Source organism: Nycticebus coucang, chromosome X (genome assembly GCF_027406575.1).
Source record: "Nycticebus coucang isolate mNycCou1 chromosome X, mNycCou1.pri, whole genome shotgun sequence".
NCBI lineage: Eukaryota > Metazoa > Chordata > Mammalia > Primates > Lorisidae > Nycticebus > Nycticebus coucang.
The window spans coordinates 4,526,561-4,544,313 of record NC_069804.1 but is presented as its reverse complement, the minus strand read 5'-3'; the positions used below and the strand labels follow the sequence as shown (position 1 = coordinate 4,544,313).

Sequence of the window (17,753 nt, the reverse complement as noted above, 5' to 3'; positions counted from 1 at the left end):
GCCCTACCCCCACCACCGCCTACGTCAACCTCATCCTCCTAGACGGCGACGTGCACCTGACGCACGTTCCAGCACTGCAGCCTGCTTCCTTACGTTGACCACCCTGTGCGTTGACCACTCTGTCACATTCTCTTGGGCGGCCAACTCACAGAGGTTCTCCCGTAGATATGAGACCCTAAGTGTCTTTGGAAGTCAGAAATGGGAACAGCGTTGTGTGATGGCAAAGAAAACCAAAGAAAACCCCTCCCCACACCAACTCTAACTTTTCTACTTTGTCTGCACCAGTGTGGAGTCAGAACGGCGGCATGGTTTTCATCGTTCGTTCCCTTCAGATGCTATGTCTGGGGTTAGCGTCCTACGATGAATTTATATACAACCGTTGACAACTCCTGGAGGGCAGAATAGGCATTTAGAGAAGATGGATTAGAAAGAGTTGCGACATAAATCTGATTTTTAATTTGATCTTTATAACTGAAAGGCATTTTAAATTGGATGAATGAACAGCTCACTTGGAACGCAGGAGATTCATGGAACACGGAATATCCTAGACTCATTTCAGATGCTTAACTTGGACAATGCTTTATGTTGGAGGAAAGCTGATAATACGTAAGGAGCATGGCACAGAATTCACTGATATCTTTACAGAAACAATAACACTGTTTCTATCTCTGTCTAATGAAATGAAGCTCAGGACCTTAGCATAACACTTGACTACCTGCTAGCAATACGGTATCTCAGATAAAACAGGACAGTTGCGACCATGTGGAGAAGTACAAAGGCTGGTGTGCTTTGGACAAGATTGCATTTTTATCCTTAACCACTATAAGCTTTAATTTTTACTTGCAGGAATTAAAACACTTCTTATGCAAAGTCTAAAAAATAAAACACCGATATCCCGCTTACAGATCTTCCTGCCTCTTGGCGTGCTTCTCATGAGCCAGCGACTTGGGTTCTTCTAATCACTGCCAGTTTATCTGGCTCTGAGAATTCTGACAGTGAATCTCCAGGAACTTTAATAGACAGATCGTATCAGGCTAACACTGACTTACCTGGATTTTCCAAATCCTTTGCTTTATTCTTAGAGAACAAAATAAATGTGTTTTCCTTACCTTTCATATGTACACCAAATTCCTTCAAAAATAACCTAAGAGCCAAACGGAACAGGATGCTCCTTTTCTGAGACGCCTCTGGCTTGATAAAAAGTCCATACACCTAACAGACCCACCCAAGGTCTTCATGCCTAATAGACCCACCGACCTCAGTAAAATCAGAGGGATGCAAAAGGGGTCCTACCATTTAGAACGGTAAAAAACAATTCCATCCTGATCCCAATTAAATAGGATTTTTCTCTAAAATATTTATTTATTTTTCTTTGAACAGACAGTACACAGAAACATTCCAAACATCATTTCAGACGAGATCGGGCGCGTTCAGGGTGGTATGGCCGTAGACACCAAACGTCATTTCAGAAGACATGAATCAAAGGGAGCTGACATGCTACACTGAATTCATCATTTTCTAAGAAAAAAAAGAATGCGTAAATTAAAAATAAAAGCAGATTGTTTGCAAGTATATTCACATTGATAAATAAATAAGCAATCTCTCGCTGTAAGGACCCATAATATTGTTGTCTGTGGTGTTAGTAAAATAAAGGCACATGAGTTAGCGTATATTCAGTTAAAAGGGGGAGGCAAATGTTGATTTTCTTCTATGCCAAAATATATATTATCTGTAGATAGGGGAACAGACACACATCTATACTGCACATACTACACAGTGAGTGTCCATATTAAATGTGGCATATTTTATGTAATATCAATATACATTAGTATCTGATCTGAAATACAGTATATTATTTTATAGCCCTTTCTCTCTAGCAATATTTAAGGTATTCTTATTTATATGTTGCAAGTCAGGGAAGGAAATTTCTTGAATACTTACCAAATGAATGCCAAGCATTCTGTAGTTCTTTTTTTTTTCTTTCTTTTCCTTTCTTTTCTTCTTTTTTTATGTGATAGGGTCTTGCTTTATTTCCCTTTGCTGGAGTGCAGTGCTGGCATCACAGCTCACTGCAACCTCAAACTCCTGGGCTCAAGTGATCCTCTTTTTTTTTTTAGAGACAGAGTCTCACTTTGTCATCACCCTGGGTAGAGTGCCGTGGCGTCACAGCTCACAGCAACCTCCAGCTCTTGGGCTCAGGCGATTCTCTTGACTCAGCCTCCCGAGTAGCTGGGACTACAGGTGCCTGCCACAACACCAGGCTATTTTTTGTTGCAGTTTGGCTGGGGCCGGGTTCAAACCCGCCAACCTCTGTATATGAGGCTGGTGCCCTATTCATTGAACCACAGACACCACCCCCAAGTGATCCTCTTGCCTCAACCTTTCTAGTAGCTGGGAGTACAGGTGCCCACCACCAAGCCTGGCTAATTTTCATATCTTTTGTAGAGATGAGTTCTCACTCTTCCTTAGGCTAGTCTCGACCTCCTGACATCAAGTGATCCTTCCAAGTTGACCTCTGAAATTAATGGGATTACAGGTGTAAGCCACTGCACCAAGGCATAGTTATCTTTTAACTTTCATCACTTACCTCCCAAGCCCAATAATCTCATTTACTACAAGCCACCAAGAACTAGAAAACTTGCTCAAGATTTCCTATAAAAGGCATAGGTCCAGAAGGTTGAACATGTGAACATGATATATTTTCACCAGCTCAGAACGAAAGGAAAATCTTTTCATTCAAGGTATATAGGACCTTGGGAATCAAGTCTATGGTTAGAGTCCTACACCACGTGTGTTAAGGATGACAGAAATTAGAACTTAGAGGAAGACTTTCTGCTCTCCCAGTCTCCTGCCCCGAAATCCAATATACAGTAGCTGGAAGCAGTTTCATAGAAGTCCTTCAAGGAAAGAATTACCTGCAAGCTGTTTAACAGGTATCAATGCACACACTGGTATCAACCAAGGGGTTGCAATGCTCAGCTTGTTTGAGTCTGCACATCAGTCTGAATGTTCAGGCTGAACACTGGGTGACATTTTACCCTGCATAACCTCAAGGGGTTGTTTTTTTTTTAAGTTCTCACAAAATTTATTATAAATAATTATCCTGGTATAATCCCCCAACTTACACAGGCACAAAAATTCTTATTGTACCCAATTTACCTTAAAATACCCCCAAAAGGCAAACGAGTTAAATAAAATGTGAATGCGTTAAAGGTAAATGTGTCTTACTGATTAACAATGAACTAACTTAGGAACTTATACAGAATTCTAGTAATCTTATTATACCAGAAAATATATAAATTCCAGAAAACAACATTTTCTTATATCGTACAAATCACTCCAGACATGTGAATGTAACCCTCACACTGGGTATGCTGATTTGGCTTTGTATATAATAAAACCAGGAAAAAACAACATTGTTTATCAAGAGGAGATGAACCTTCTCTTTCTTGTTTGTTCAAATATCCCCAGAGTCTTTCTGTTATTTGTAACTAACCAGTCTCAATCTCTACAGATAAGGTAAATGGCTACTCAAAAAAACAGCTATACAGACAGCATTCAAGTGGGTGCATCGTGGTCTAGATGAATGAAAATTAAGTTTTTTGTAAATAAATTATACACATCAAGATGAAATTTGCTTTATAGTTCATTTTTCCAAGCATAAAATATTGTAGGAATAAGAATTTGCTATCTTTTGGGGGAAGAGGAGGTGTTATCTTAAAAATTGGTTGTTTCAGGGGCGCCTGTGGCTCAAGGAGTAGGGCGCTGACCCCATATACTGGGGGTGGCGGGTTCGAGCCCGGCCCCGACCAAAACGGTAAAAAATAAAAATTGCTTGCAAAGATGTTTAAAAGTTTTATGCATTATGGATTTTTCCTAAATTTTTTAGGCATCTTACAAGGGTACATGTGAAACTTAGTAAATGTAGAATATAAATGTCTTAACACAATAACTAAGAAAATGCCAGGAAGGCTATGTTAACCAGTGTGATGAAAATGTGTCAAACGGTCTATAAAACCAGTGTATGGTGCCCCATGATCACATTAATGTACACAGCTATGATTTAATAATAATAATAATAATAAAAGAAATTGCAAAATTCCACCATATTCAAGATAAAAAGAAGAGAGGGCTTTTAAAGAAAAAGGGGAAATGGGAGGGCAAGTCCAAGGGCGCTCACACTGTAACCCCAGCACTGTGGGAGGCCAAGGCTGGGGGATCCCTTGAGCTCAGGAGTTGGAAACCAGCCTGAGCTAGAGGGAAACCCTGTTTCTAAAAGTAGCCGGGCATAGTGACAGGTGACTGTAGTCCTGGCTATTCAGGAGGCTGAGACAGGAGGATCCCTCGAGCCCTAGGGTTTGAGGTTTGCTGTGAGCTAGGAGGCCATGACACTCTACCCAGGGAGACCAAGTGAGATTCTGTCTCAAAAAAGGAACAAAGGAAAAGAGACAGGGACAGAGGGAGGGAAAGGAAGGAAAGGGGAAGAGAGGGAAGACAAGGGATGAAAAAGCCAAAATGGTACACATGTCTTGGACCTTGGCTATTTGAGCTCATTAAGAAGTGAATGGATTGTAACTTTGATTTTCTCAATATGGAGAAGAATGACCTTTCTTGTCCTCTCTTTCCTTTGCTATGTTTTTCTCCTGGTATCCCCAGCGATCCTAACCAACCAGTCCCCCAGGACACCAAGTTCATCCACACGAAGCCCAACCGCTTCGAGGAAGTGGCCTGGTCCAAGTACAACCCCAAGGACCAGCTGTACCTGCACATCGGCCTGAAGCCCCGGGTGCGCGACCACTACCGGGCCACCAAGGTGGCCTTCTGGCTGGAGCTGGTCCCGCACCTGCACAACCTGAACGAGATCTTCCAGTACGTGTCCACCACCACCAAGGTGCCCCCGCCCGACATGACCTCCTTCCCCTACGGGACGCGCCGCTCGCCCACCAAGATCTGGCCCACCACCAAGCGCCCGGCCATCACGCCCGCCAACAACCCCAAGCACGCCAAGGACCCGCACAAGACCGGCGGCCCCGAGGACACCACGGTGCTCATTGAGACCAAGCGGGATTACTCCACCGAGCTGAGCGTCACCATCGCCGTGGGCGCGTCCCTGCTGTTCCTCAACATCCTGGCCTTCGCCGCGCTTTACTACAAGAAGGACAAGCGGCGACACCAGACGCACCGGCGCCCCAGCCCGCAGCGCAACACCACCAACGACATTGCGCACGTCCAGAACGAGGAGATCTTGTCGCTGCAGATGAAACAGCTGGACCACGGGTGCGAGTCACTGCAGGCCCACGACACGCTGCGGCTCACCTGCCCCCCGGACTACACGCTCACGCTGCGCAGGTCCCCGGACGACATCCCTCTCATGACGCCCAACACCATCACCATGATCCCCAACACGCTCACGGGCATGCAGCCTTTGCACACCTTCAACACCTTCAGTGGGGGGCAGAACACCACGAATTTACCCCACGGACACTCCACCACCCGAGTATAGCTTTGCCCTCCACGTCCCTCCCCTGCCTAGGAGACTGAACCAGGCGCAGACAGAGAAGGAACGTCTCCAAACTAGGAATGGCTGGGCGTCCCACATAGGACTCAAGGCAGAAGGACAGTCCCCCCGTCCCGTTGGCTCTTCCCGGTAGGACCACCCACCTCGACTTCTGACCCTATGAAATGTGAAAATAGTCATTTCTGTTACAAATCCCGCTTTAAGGAGCATCCTCACCTGTCCACCAGACGCCCCAGCGCGACCAGGCCACGGCCTGTCCCCAGGACCTGGCTATTTCCAACGTCACCGTAGCAGCTGACATTTCGGAACCTCAGCCAGGGACACTTCATATTTTTTAATTGTAATTGGGGGAAAGCAAACAAACGTACAAACAAACCAAGTTTCTTTATGTGCCATACGATAGATGGCTTTACGCAAGCAGAGAACAAGTGTGTGGAGTTTCACCCAGCATAGGGGGCTGACATCCAGAGAGAATAACCGGTAGCATTTTATGATTCAAATAAAAGTATGGATTCTACGCAGTGGAATTCGTACGGTTCTGTGCAAAGACACGCTTTGCCAGCCTGAAACTCTATTTAAGAAACTTTGTAAAAAAATAAAATAAAAATAAAAATGTATATAGCTGTGAGTTTCAACAGACAACAACAACAAAAAGTCCCACCCACACAAAGAAAAAGAAAAAAGAAAAAAAAGAAAAAAAGCTTTTATTGGTGTTTTTCAGTTTGAAAGAGCTTTTAGCAAGGTTGTGCTTTTGTTACGCTCTGTCTGTATATAAGTATATAAATATATATACACACATTCACATTAGTCATATCTCCTGTTTCCTGACCAACGACAAGAAAAAAAAAAAAAAAAGGCTGTTCTTCTTAATTACTTGTGTTTGACAAAGACAACGGGATTTTCATTTTGTAGACAGATATGTTAACGTCGGGAAGCCCTGGACCGTCTGGTGTGTCCTGCCTCATGGCTCCTTTTCTGGTGACACAGGTGCATGAGGCAGTCTTGTTAGGAGACTGTTGTTTTGGGAAGTTTTTATTTTCGGGGCAACACTAAGATGGGTCCCCCAAGGCGGAATGTATTTAAAACACAGCAAATTAGACCACACACACTTCCACACACACACACTGACAGCAGGGAGGAAAAAAAAAAAATACAAGTCTCGTTCTGTCATTTTTGGCCCTTTTGAATATGGTGAGGAAGAAATGCTTCCCGCCCCAGGCCCCTGCCAGGAAGGGAAGAAAGCTTGCCTTTGGCAGGGCCGGGCCCCTCCGAGTAAATACGGCCTGTGTTTCAGCACAGCTGCAGAGAGGACTCGGCTTCTTCAGAACCTGCTCAGCTTAGCTAATCAGACTAGAGGAGGGCATGTGTCTGACCTTTTTTTATTAAAGCACGAAGTCCCTGATTTATCTGTAAGTGAAGGCTTTTTTTTTTTTTTAATTCTCTTATATCATTTACGGGATAAAACATGTGCTCGTCTGAAAACATTACTTTTTGTGGCTTTGTGAAGCAGTCACCAATGACAAAAGGACGGAATATTAGCCATGCTTTGCATGGGTTTCCTGGGAAATTAAGGGCTGCTTCACCGTCAAACACTAGGTGGAAATTATTCATCCATTTCAAATTGGTGACCCGAGGGTCAGAGATTTGTCTCTCTCCAACTGCTTTTCATTTTGTCACCGCCCTTTTAAATTCCATCCGGGAATATGTTGTGTGTTACGTGGTGGAAGGGAATGCTATGGTAGTGGTTATTTTCTGGTTTGCCTTTCAAAAGTTACTACACCACCCAGAAATAGTAGCCAAAGATATCAGATGACAATGTCCTCAGCCTTGATGAGGGCTGTTGCAGACGTCCAGTTTTAAACGTCCCTGCAAAGGTGAGCGTTCTCCCTGAAGATGGGACAGCTACCTCACCTCTTTGCAATAACCACCTTTGATTACTGAATGCCCCCCCACTAAAACGCTAGCGATATAATCAGTGTTTGGCGATGACCTCTAGAGAAAAGAGAGTTCTCAGAAATGCATCAAAATCACCTCCTCCCCCAACTCTCCCCTCCTCCCCCCCCCCAAAAATCTTGTTGCTTATCTTGGTTTAAATTCCAGAGCGATTCTCTGTATATAAATATGTGAAATATTCTGATCTCAACTTAGCACACAGGAAACAACACTTCTTTCCTGCAGTGAGGTGTCATGGATAAGCTTTAGTTCCCAGCTCATCATTTTCTATAGCTCTTATCAGGCCATTTCTGCAAGCTTTGTGCGTGACAGTCACAGGCCCCATCACAAAATCGGCTGTCCAAACTACAGAGGAGGTGATGTTTAGCATCTATGTCCTTTTGGTATGTTTGTAACGTGAATTCTGGTATTTGTTCTGTACCCATCTCTATCTCTAGTTGTCTTCTGCTAGCAATATGTACAGTACCACGTCAGGCTTGTGACGTTTGGACAAGGAAAAAAAAGTTTCTGTTAGGTCAATAGCTTTCACAGAGGATTATGGTCAAAAGCAATTTAATACATCTTAAATGATATCTTGTTTCTACATGGAAAGATGTTATAGAATCTTCATAGAGTTCTATGAAAAAAACAAAAAACCCTAGACTTGCTATCTATAAAAAAAGAGGAAAAATAAGAAGAAAAAAAAAAAAACGTTCCTATGCTTTTCCCCTTGATCTTCAAAGGCACGCAGGGTTTAATGGTTCCTTGGGTTATTATTTTGCAATTTTGTTTTTGATTTTGCCTTAAGTAATGATAGAAGATCTATATGGCCGGACACATATGTATAAACTTTTAAGCAGCATTTTTAATAATAAAATATCACAGTATTTTCTAATGCTTTGTGCAAATAATTATGCGTACGCTCTTTCTTTGTAGTGGACATCCCTCACTCACTTTGTTATTTTCTCCTGTAAATGCCTTTTTTTATTATCGTAAAAGCTAAAATGCACATCAGAAATAGCCTATGAGATGAGAAAAATAGTTTGTAACGTGTGGCTTAGCTGGATGCACGTTTTTTTTTTTTTTTTTTTTTTTTTGGTGCCACTATTGAAAATGTTCCATTGGCATGATTTTGGGAAAATGGTAAATGGAATATTTGGATTTATTCTGTTTTTGTCTGTGCGTCTGTCACTGTGTCCTGAGTTGTGTTTGACATATGATGCCTTAAAGCCGTCAAGCTTTCCACTAGAGAACTTGAGCGGCGTAGATCCTCACCTGAGGGCGAGGTTTTCTATTGATGAAAATTCAAGAGGCAGAAACATCTCCGTCACGCCCATGGGAGCTGATTTGGCAATTAGCCCCTGTGCACGTGGCCACCTGTGACCTCCCTGGACTTTCACGATAGCTCGGGGGGGCAGACACCTGTGCTATCTCTTATTTTCCATGGGAGATGTTCAGAATAAGAACCTGGAAGGTTCTTAGAGAGTCTGTCCTCAGTACCCAATCTTTCCACACACAGGTTATAATGCAAACAATTTTAAGCCAAGGTCCTGTGTAACGTGACCATTCTCGCCAATGATCAAAGAAAAATGGGAAACCCCAAAGCTCCCTGTTCTGTTGGAACTCCCAAATCCTTCAGATGTTGGTCTCAAGTTATTTTGCGAAGGCACCCGGAAAAGTATTCTCACACACACACACACACACACACACACTTCAAAGGTGTCCGTACACACACACACACACACACACACACACTTCAAAGGTGTCCGTAGTGGTATTCAGCAAAGAGGCAGGTAACACTTTTTCTAGGATGAATTTCCAAATTTAATTGTTCGATCTCGTACATGGATTTGAAGATACGTACGCACTATAAGTGTTTTAAGATGGCATTTCTGTTAAATGCACACACATATACACACGTGTGTCTTTAACAGAATGCCATTTTCAGGAATTCAGAGTTGAATCTTTTTTTTTTTTCCAGTTTTGGCTAGGGGCGGGTTTGAACCTGCTACCCCCAGCACCCTACTCCTTTGAGCCACAGGCACCGCCCCAGAGTTAAATCTTTTGCACATTTTAGCTAGAGGAATAGTTACTCTTCTTTTCACCAGTTAATGCATTCTTGCCCATGTCCAATAACCCACGGCATGGTAAAAACATTCATTCATTTATGCAGCTAAGGATCAAGGGGCGGCTTCGCCCAGCCCACCTGTGCCGAGGTGAGCATTGCAAATGATAAAACAGCTTCTTCCATCATAAAAGTCAAAGCCGAAGCAAAGAGAGACGGAGAGACCAGGTGGGTGTGGAGACGGCGCGCATGGAGTCTGCACACAGGTCCTTACCCTCCTCTGGGGGCAGTGGGATGATGTTCCCTGGGAAGAAAGCCCTAAGCCAGGTCTTCCCAACTGTGTGGAAAAGATAGTGGTGGCTATTGTGTGGGGTGTGGAGGATAAAATCCCGCTCCTGTGAGGTGAGGAGTCTAAGAAAGCTGAAAATACAAGGCATTGTGCAGAAAGGTGTCAACAACAAGAGAACAGCAGTAACCGGTTGATAAAACACCTCTCACTGCAGAGAGGGAGTTTGGATTTCATCCTGAAGTCGGCTGGGAGATGCCGGACGAGGGTCAGCACACACACGGTAAGCGCGGGCTCGGAACCTTCTCCAACCTGAATGTTGTCAGGCACACGTGGGCATCTGGTCTAAGGAGGCTGGGTCTCTGCATTTCCAACCAGCTCTCAGAATGATGAAGATATTGCCCCACCTCAATGAATCCCCAATCTTTTGGAGGGTGCGAGGATGGACAGGTTCTGACCACTCTCACAGTGGCTGTGAGGACGGTTTGGGTCACAGTGAGAACCATCTGTGTGCAATAATAGCGGGGAGGCAGTTGCAGCAGCCCCTTTCGGAAATAAATGACTGTCACCCTTTCAGGGCTGCCTGAGACAGGGATCCAACATAGAACTGGTGAAAACAAAAGAAAGAGGGAAGGGAAGGGGAGGGGAGGGGAAGGGAGGTGAGGGAAGGGAAGGGGGAAAGAAAGGAAAACGGAAGAGAGAAAGGAAGGAAGCCATACTTTGATAGCTACATGTATCAGAACATCTGTCTTCAGGGTTGAGTTTAGGAACTTATTGCAACACAGGGGTGAACGCGCAGTGAGAGATGGTTACAGGAGGGCTGATGGAGTATTTGGGTGCCTTTTGGAGAGCTAAAAGGAGCACGAATTTGTTTGGGGTCAGTCACAGCCAGGATAATTGGGCTGTCACTTTCAGCCACAAAGTAAGAGAATCAGACCACAGCTAGAGTTGTCTTCAGTTAAAAAAAAAAAAAAATAGCAGTGGAACAGAAAGGGCTTTGGGGTCATTTTTAATGATTATAGAGTGTCCCTATTTCCGTCCCGTTCTCTGGTGACAGCAGAGTGCCTTCCTCTGATGGGGATGTTCTTTGAGGTATGTTTATATGCAGCCAGCCAGGTGTCCCTTGACTTGCTGTTAATTATCGTCCTGGTCACACCAGTCAGATGTGATGGCTGCTTTTTGTTTTTTTTGGTTTATTGATTCCTTTTTCAGAGCTTCTGTGAGATAGTTTCATACCTGCCCTCACATGCCCTGGGCCACCTGGTTCAAAAAAAAAAAAAAAAAAAAGATAAAGAAAAAAAACCTCAAAACTAGGTATTCTAAGGAAGCAGACATAATATGTTTTCTGCAGATTTTCAGTATTATTCTTTTCCTTTTTTTAATTAAATCATAGCTGTGTACGTTAATGCAATCATAGGGTACAATGTGCTGGTTTTATATACAATTTGAAATATTTTCATCAAACTGGTTAACAGAGCCTTCACCACGTTTTCTTAGTTATTGTGTTAAGACATTTATATTCTACCCTTAGTAAATTTAATATGTACCCTTGCAAGATGCACCTTCAGTATTATTCTTAAAAGAACTTATGACAGCTCTTTCTGAAATACCAAATGGCCCTCGGCATAAATGCTTAGAAAATCCACAAATTGGCCATGTGCTCACACCTGTAATCCCAGCACTCTGGGAGGCTGAGGCAGGTGGCTCTCTTGAGCTCAGGTGTTTGAGACTAGCCTGAGCAAGAGCGAGACCCCGTCTCTACTAAAAGTAGAAAAGCTAGCTGGGTGCCATGGCCTGCACCTGTAGTCCCAGCTACCAAGAAAAGCTGAGGCAAGAGAATATCTCCAGCCCAGAGTTTGAGGTTGTTGTGAGCTGTTAAGATGCCACGGTGCTCTACCCCAGGCCGCAGAGTGAGATTCCATCTCAAAAAAAAAAGAAAAAAATGTTATTTAGATAGAGTGATTCCACCCTAAAGATCAATTATCATTTATATTCAGTATTTTCTTTCCTATCACTCCCCATCTCTGAAGTCCAAATGTCTATACTCTGGATTGCTGCTAAAAAAAAAAAAAGAAATTTAACAGGATATCTGGTCACATTTTATACTCTTTAGCCATAATTTTATTATACACCTACATAGGACTCCAGATGTAACAAGCTTTAACTTCACATATCCTACCTAGGGAATTGTTTTCTGATCTTAACTGTATGCTATGCACAAGCAGAAACTAATGTTTTATGAGGTTCCCCCTGTATTAATTTAGTGGTATATAAAAAATAGTATGTAACGTGGAAGTTTAACATTTTGTATTTTAAATTAATTACCAGGCTGACCAAGGAAAATATAAATGTATGGCATGTCTTCCAAAAAAGGATGCCAAAGTTCCAGTGAGTTTTTGGTGAGTCGTGTAGGCCAGAGAGGAAATTATTAACATTTCTTTTATTTAAAAACAAAACAAAACACTGAGCGAGAGCTAACGATTACTGTCTAAAAGGGTCCCTGGAAATGTTCTTTTAGTGTTAGGCTAACCAGAGAAATGGATGCCTTTGAGTTCTCTGATTTTGAAGAAATAAACTGCAATTTCAGAATTATGCTATCTATGAAGGTATTTAGAGTAAAAACAAAAATCAAAGAAAATGTGACATTCATTTATGGGCCATTTAAATCAAATCTCACATTGACCTCTGAAGAGCTTCGAACCCTTGCCTTTCTGGGAGAAGTAATTGCGTAGCAAAAGCAATTATCTTGGAGCCATGATTTCTAGAGTGGATGGATTCTTGTCTGAATGTCTGTACCGAGGTGTACAAGGAAGCCTCTTACTAATTCTCACACTTATTGTGACATGGTTTATTATTCGGGCAATAATACTCGTGAGAAAAATATTGAAAACACATAATGCATTAACCCACCTTATAATTAATATATACAGACAATGCAGCAATCCTTTTAACTAATAAACAGTGCGTGCTTTGAGCCTGTCCTGGCTTTATTTTTCATAGAGGGGAAGCCCCTCGGTGAGGGAACTCGGGACAATAGTCCAATTTCATACCTGTTTTATGTAATTCAACACATTTCTTTATTAATCGGCAGATCACACACTTTTTGTTTTTGGTTTGTTTCCCTAGTTTTAATGGCTGTTTAAACCATTCATTCTTCTCCCACTGATTTTTTTTTTCTGCATTGCTACGTGGGCCATTATGAAAATTTTAAGATACACAAAAGTCAAGAAACATACAATTTGTGTGGATGGAAATAAATGAAGCCCTCCCAGCAACATGGATAAGCCCAGCGAGTTGAAACTTGCAAGAATGAATCAGAAAAGACGCTGTGGCCGGTGTTTGTGGGAAGTGAAAATAATGGACCATGTCTCTCTCACAGAACAATAATAATAAGAATAGTGATAATAATGGTAGAGACTGGCGAGAGGGTCTCACCAGAAAACTAGAAAAAATCTCAGAATGGACCTGTTTGAAGTACAGATGAAGGCAAACAGACTCAAGGATTTGAACAGGTTCCCATTCAAAGCAAGACAGAATTTTGTAGGAAAAATGACTTGCCAGGCCACAAAATTGAAAGGAAAAGAGACACTTTTCTACCCTGGGAAGGGATCATTCCTGGGTGCTTTACATGCCCGGTTCCGGGAGCAATTTATCTTTATAACAGTCATGGTCTGGTGGAGTCTCTTTTCACGGCCATTGCATCGAACCCCCAAGATAAGCCGTTGTCATCAACCCAAAAATTCATCACGAACCAAGAGCCGTTTGGATGTTTGCAGACCTGCCAACTGTTCTTTTAACTCTGGGTTTTATTTTTACTCCTGCCCTTGATTTAATTCTCTTATTTTATTCAATTATGGGGATTGAGCATTAAGAACCCTGTTGATTCTGGTAAGAGAAAAAAATGAGAAATAAGTGGATAGCAGGGCTGGCCATCCAGCCCGTCCTCGCAGCATGCTTTCCCCAGAGTCTTATGGGGGACCCGACTTGTCTTCCGGAATGTTCTGTTTCCAAAAAGCTCACACCTGCCTCTTTGTGCACTGCACATCCAATCATTCTTTCACTTTCCACTACACGTACCATTTGGCACAACCCCTTCCTCTTTGTTTGATTCTGACCTGTCATAACAGCATCATCAGCTCATGAGTGAGTTGAATGTGACTGCACACGCTACTTTGTCATTTCTTCCTAATATCCCGTCCAGTTTGGAATGGTAAGGCAGGCTGGGTGTGCCGCTCACACCAGGAATCCCAGCACTCTGGGAAGCCCAGACAGAAGGATCCCCTGAACTCAGGAGATGGAGACCAGCCTGGGCAAGAACGACACCCCGTCTCTACTAAAAATAGAAAAATGAGTCAAGCATTATGGCAGGCACCTGTAGTCCTAGCTATGTGGGAGGCCAAGGCAGGGGGATTTATTAAAACCCAAGTTCAAGGTTGCTGTGAGCTAAGCTGATGCTATCTCTCTCTACGACGGGCAATGGAGTGAAAATCTGTTCCAAAAAAAAATAAATAAATAAAGAGGCTTAGCGCCCATAGCACACTGAAGTTGGCAGGTTTAAACCAGGCCCGGGCCAGCTAACCAACAATGACAACTGCAACAAAAAATAGCCGGGCGTGGTGGCGGGCACCTGTAGTCCCAGCTGAAGCAAGAGAATTGCTTAAGCTCAAGAGTTTGAGGTTGCTGTGAGCTGTGACACCATGGCACTCTACCGAGGGTGACACAGTGAGACTATGTCTAAAAAAAAGAGAGAGAGAGAGAGAGGAAAGAAAAATGGCAGCTTATAGAGAACTATTAATATATTGGAATAGACATGTGTTTACAGCATTCTGAAAAGTGGGGATGTCCAACAGAGACGGTTGTGCCCCTTGTGGTCCGGACAAACATCACTTCGGTGGGAATGAAAAATATATATACATTTGTCTCCAGGCTATTGCAGAGATGACTCTACCAAAGGGTCAGCTGAAATGATAGTTTCTAAATGGGATAGGTTTATGCAGAATGTCTATTTTTATCATGCAAGATTTAAATGCAAAACCAGCTGTTAGCATCCCGGTTTTGTGGAGATGATATAAACTTTAGAATAGGTAGTCTGCCAAGGGGGGGGGAAGGGAACAGATACACCCCCCATAGCAGGTTCCCCCCGGAACACCTTAGATAGGACTGAGCTCTCTGAGCAAACTATTTTCCAGCCTGCGACAGGGAGCATGAATCTTGTGTTTCTCATTGACAATACTTAACAGAGGTTTCCCTATTTTGTGCTGAAGAAAAAAGGATACGATGATTTTTTGTGGAGTTGTAAATAAAAGCAGTGTATTTGGGGATGTGTATTGTTTTTTTTTTGCAGTTTTTTGCCCGGGGCTGGGTTTGAACCCACCACTTCTGGCATATGGGGTCGGCGCCCTACTCCTTTAAGCCACAGGCACCACCCTGGCGATGTGTATTTTTATTATCAATGTATGATCACACAAAGAACACACAGAAGTAAGTGAATGTTGGGAAAAAAATCCACACTCGCCTTGGGAAAGGCCTGCAGTGTTGTGCTAAAGGGGTTTGTTTACATCATCTGTAAAGCATGTGTAAATAATAGTAAAATATCTGGTGGTCAGGGCCAGAGGCAGGTGGCTTGGGCGATGTTTTTCCACTAAGCAATCCACACCCAACTTACCCTGGACCTATATACTTACCTGCTAATGAGGGAGAGTGTGCGGTCAGCTTGCTCAGCAGGGCCCCACAATCGCCAACAAAATTGCAGATTTGAGAATTTATCATGAATTCATTAAAAAATATCTCAAAGAATTAATTTTCAAATCTGCGTCTAGGTATTATTTAAAGAAAGACATGGTGTAACTCCGTAATTCCATCCCCCTGGCTTTGAAGAACTCTGCTTAGCAACACTTCGGCATTAATAATAAAACATTTCTCTGTACTCAGTGGGCGTCTTTCCAGCTAGGTCTTGCGAGATTAAAAGGAAATAAAAGAGCTTGCTTTGTTTATATCCCCCGAGAGGAAAGGAACCGCCTGGAAGATGGTGAAGATCCCCAGGCAGGAGGGGAATAGGAGAAAGTTTGCAAAACAGCACTCAACTGTGCATATTTAGAGACCAAACCAAGGGAAATGTCAGGGAAATGGGGAGGAGCTTGTCTCAGACACAGCGTGCGTGATGTGGAAGAAAGCAAAGAGAAACCTCAAGTTTCATCCTCATAATTGCTCCCCCAAACTAAAAACAAAAAGTTTTAAAAGCCAGCCGTGATCTATGCTGGCACATGTGATGAGGTGGCTGAGCTTGTCTGTTAACCCACGTGCAGGCTGCAGCCCGAGTCTACCCTTTTGCAATATTTTCTTTTTAATGAGGAAATGCAGGTTCTGTATGCAGACAGTATTGCTCAACCGCAAAAAATCAGCATTTCTGGTCAATGTCCAAGTCACTGTCACGGCCACATCTTGACATGGACAGACAGAAATCTTTCCCTTCAGCTTGAGAATGACTCTGGTGTGGAGAGAAGGACGTTCCTCCTTCTTTTTACCTTTTTTTCTCTTGTCACACTTTTTTTGTCTCTTTTCCCTTTAAACATGCCGGTAGTCTCTTGGAGGGGACAAAAAGAAAAGCTGACATCGAGAAATAGAGGCCATTTTTTGGCCATTTCCCGAGATTTTCTGAAACACAATTGCTAGAATTTTTTCGAGTTTCATGGATGAGGAACTCCATCTTAAGGAAGCCGGGAGACCCATTCATATGTAACAGGAAGCACTGAATTAGGATATATATCCAAGTATCGCAGTATTGTGCTGGCTAGCATGCTACGGCAGGTGCCTGTATTAAAATTGTCATACTTAAGTCATGTTTGACCTTTGCAATGATAAGAGACACAGATATAAAAGATAACAAATGTTGGGCGGCGCCTGTGGCTCAGTGAGTAGGGCGCCAGCCCCATATGCGGAGGGTGGCGGGTTCAAACCCAGCCCCGGCCAAACTGCAACCAAAAAAAAAAGATAACAAATGTTATTGGTACCTACTGAGTATGACAACTTTAATATAGTTTTTTCCTCCTTAAAATGTATATATATTTTATTGGCCTCTCTTTATATATGTGTCTGTGTGTGAAATACTCATGTATTATATAAAATATATCATATGCATATTATACGGTAGGTTCACATATGCCAATGTGTTTATACATGTACAGGGCCATAAAGTTAATGTACCATTTTATTTTTTTGTTATTATTTATTTTGATAGTAAACTTTTTATTTTTTTAAATTTTTTTTAGTTTTTTTAATTAAATCATAGCTGTGTACAATGTACAGTGTTAAATCACACACCAACTTTATGCTAGCCTGTACACTGGTACACACGCAACCACACACACACACACTCATAAATGTTTGTGGCGACAAAAGGTCTCTAGACATACAAACTTTTCTTTGGGAACACGACCATTGTGTACTTGTTCTGGCTTACTCCTGCAAATGCTACTACAATATTTTATTGCAAAAGTTTACTTTATCTTTTCTTCTCTTTTTTCTTTTTTTTTTGAGACAGAGTCTCAAGCTGTCACCCTGGGTAGAGTGCCCTGGCATCACAGCTCACAGCAACCTCCAACTCCTGGGCTCAAGAGATTCTCTTGCCTCAGACTTCCAAGTAGCTCGGACTACAGGCGCCTGCCACAACGCCCGGCTATTTTTTGGTTGTAGTTGTCATTGTTGTTTGGCGGGCCCAGGCTGGATTCGAACCCACCAGCTCAGGTGTACATGGCTGGCGCCCTAGCCTCTGAGCTACTGACGCTGAGCCGAAAGTTTACTTTTTTTCCTGGAGTATTTGAATCATCTCTAGATAAGCACAGCTTTCATCCCTTTTTCAATGCTTCCGAAAATCCAAGTTTTTATTTTAGAGTAGTTTTAGACTTAGAGAAAAATTGCAAACATAGTACACAGAATTTCCATATTACCTTGCA

General features: G+C 42.7%; 1 protein-coding gene across 12 annotated transcripts in view; it reads left to right on the top strand.

Moving 5' to 3' along the window:
• Positions 1 to 8,341, top strand: part of NLGN4X (neuroligin 4 X-linked) — a 363,400-nt gene extending 355,059 nt beyond the window's left edge. For all 12 annotated transcript variants that reach the window (XM_053580981.1, XM_053580978.1, XM_053580970.1 and 9 more), the window contains one exon: positions 4,657 to 8,341. In XM_053580981.1, coding sequence (XP_053436956.1) covers positions 4,657 to 5,503 — 847 coding nt within the window. In that variant the 3' untranslated portion in view covers positions 5,504 to 8,341. The remainder of the gene's footprint in view (positions 1 to 4,656) is intronic.
• Positions 8,342 to 17,753: the final 9,412 nt, after the last annotated feature.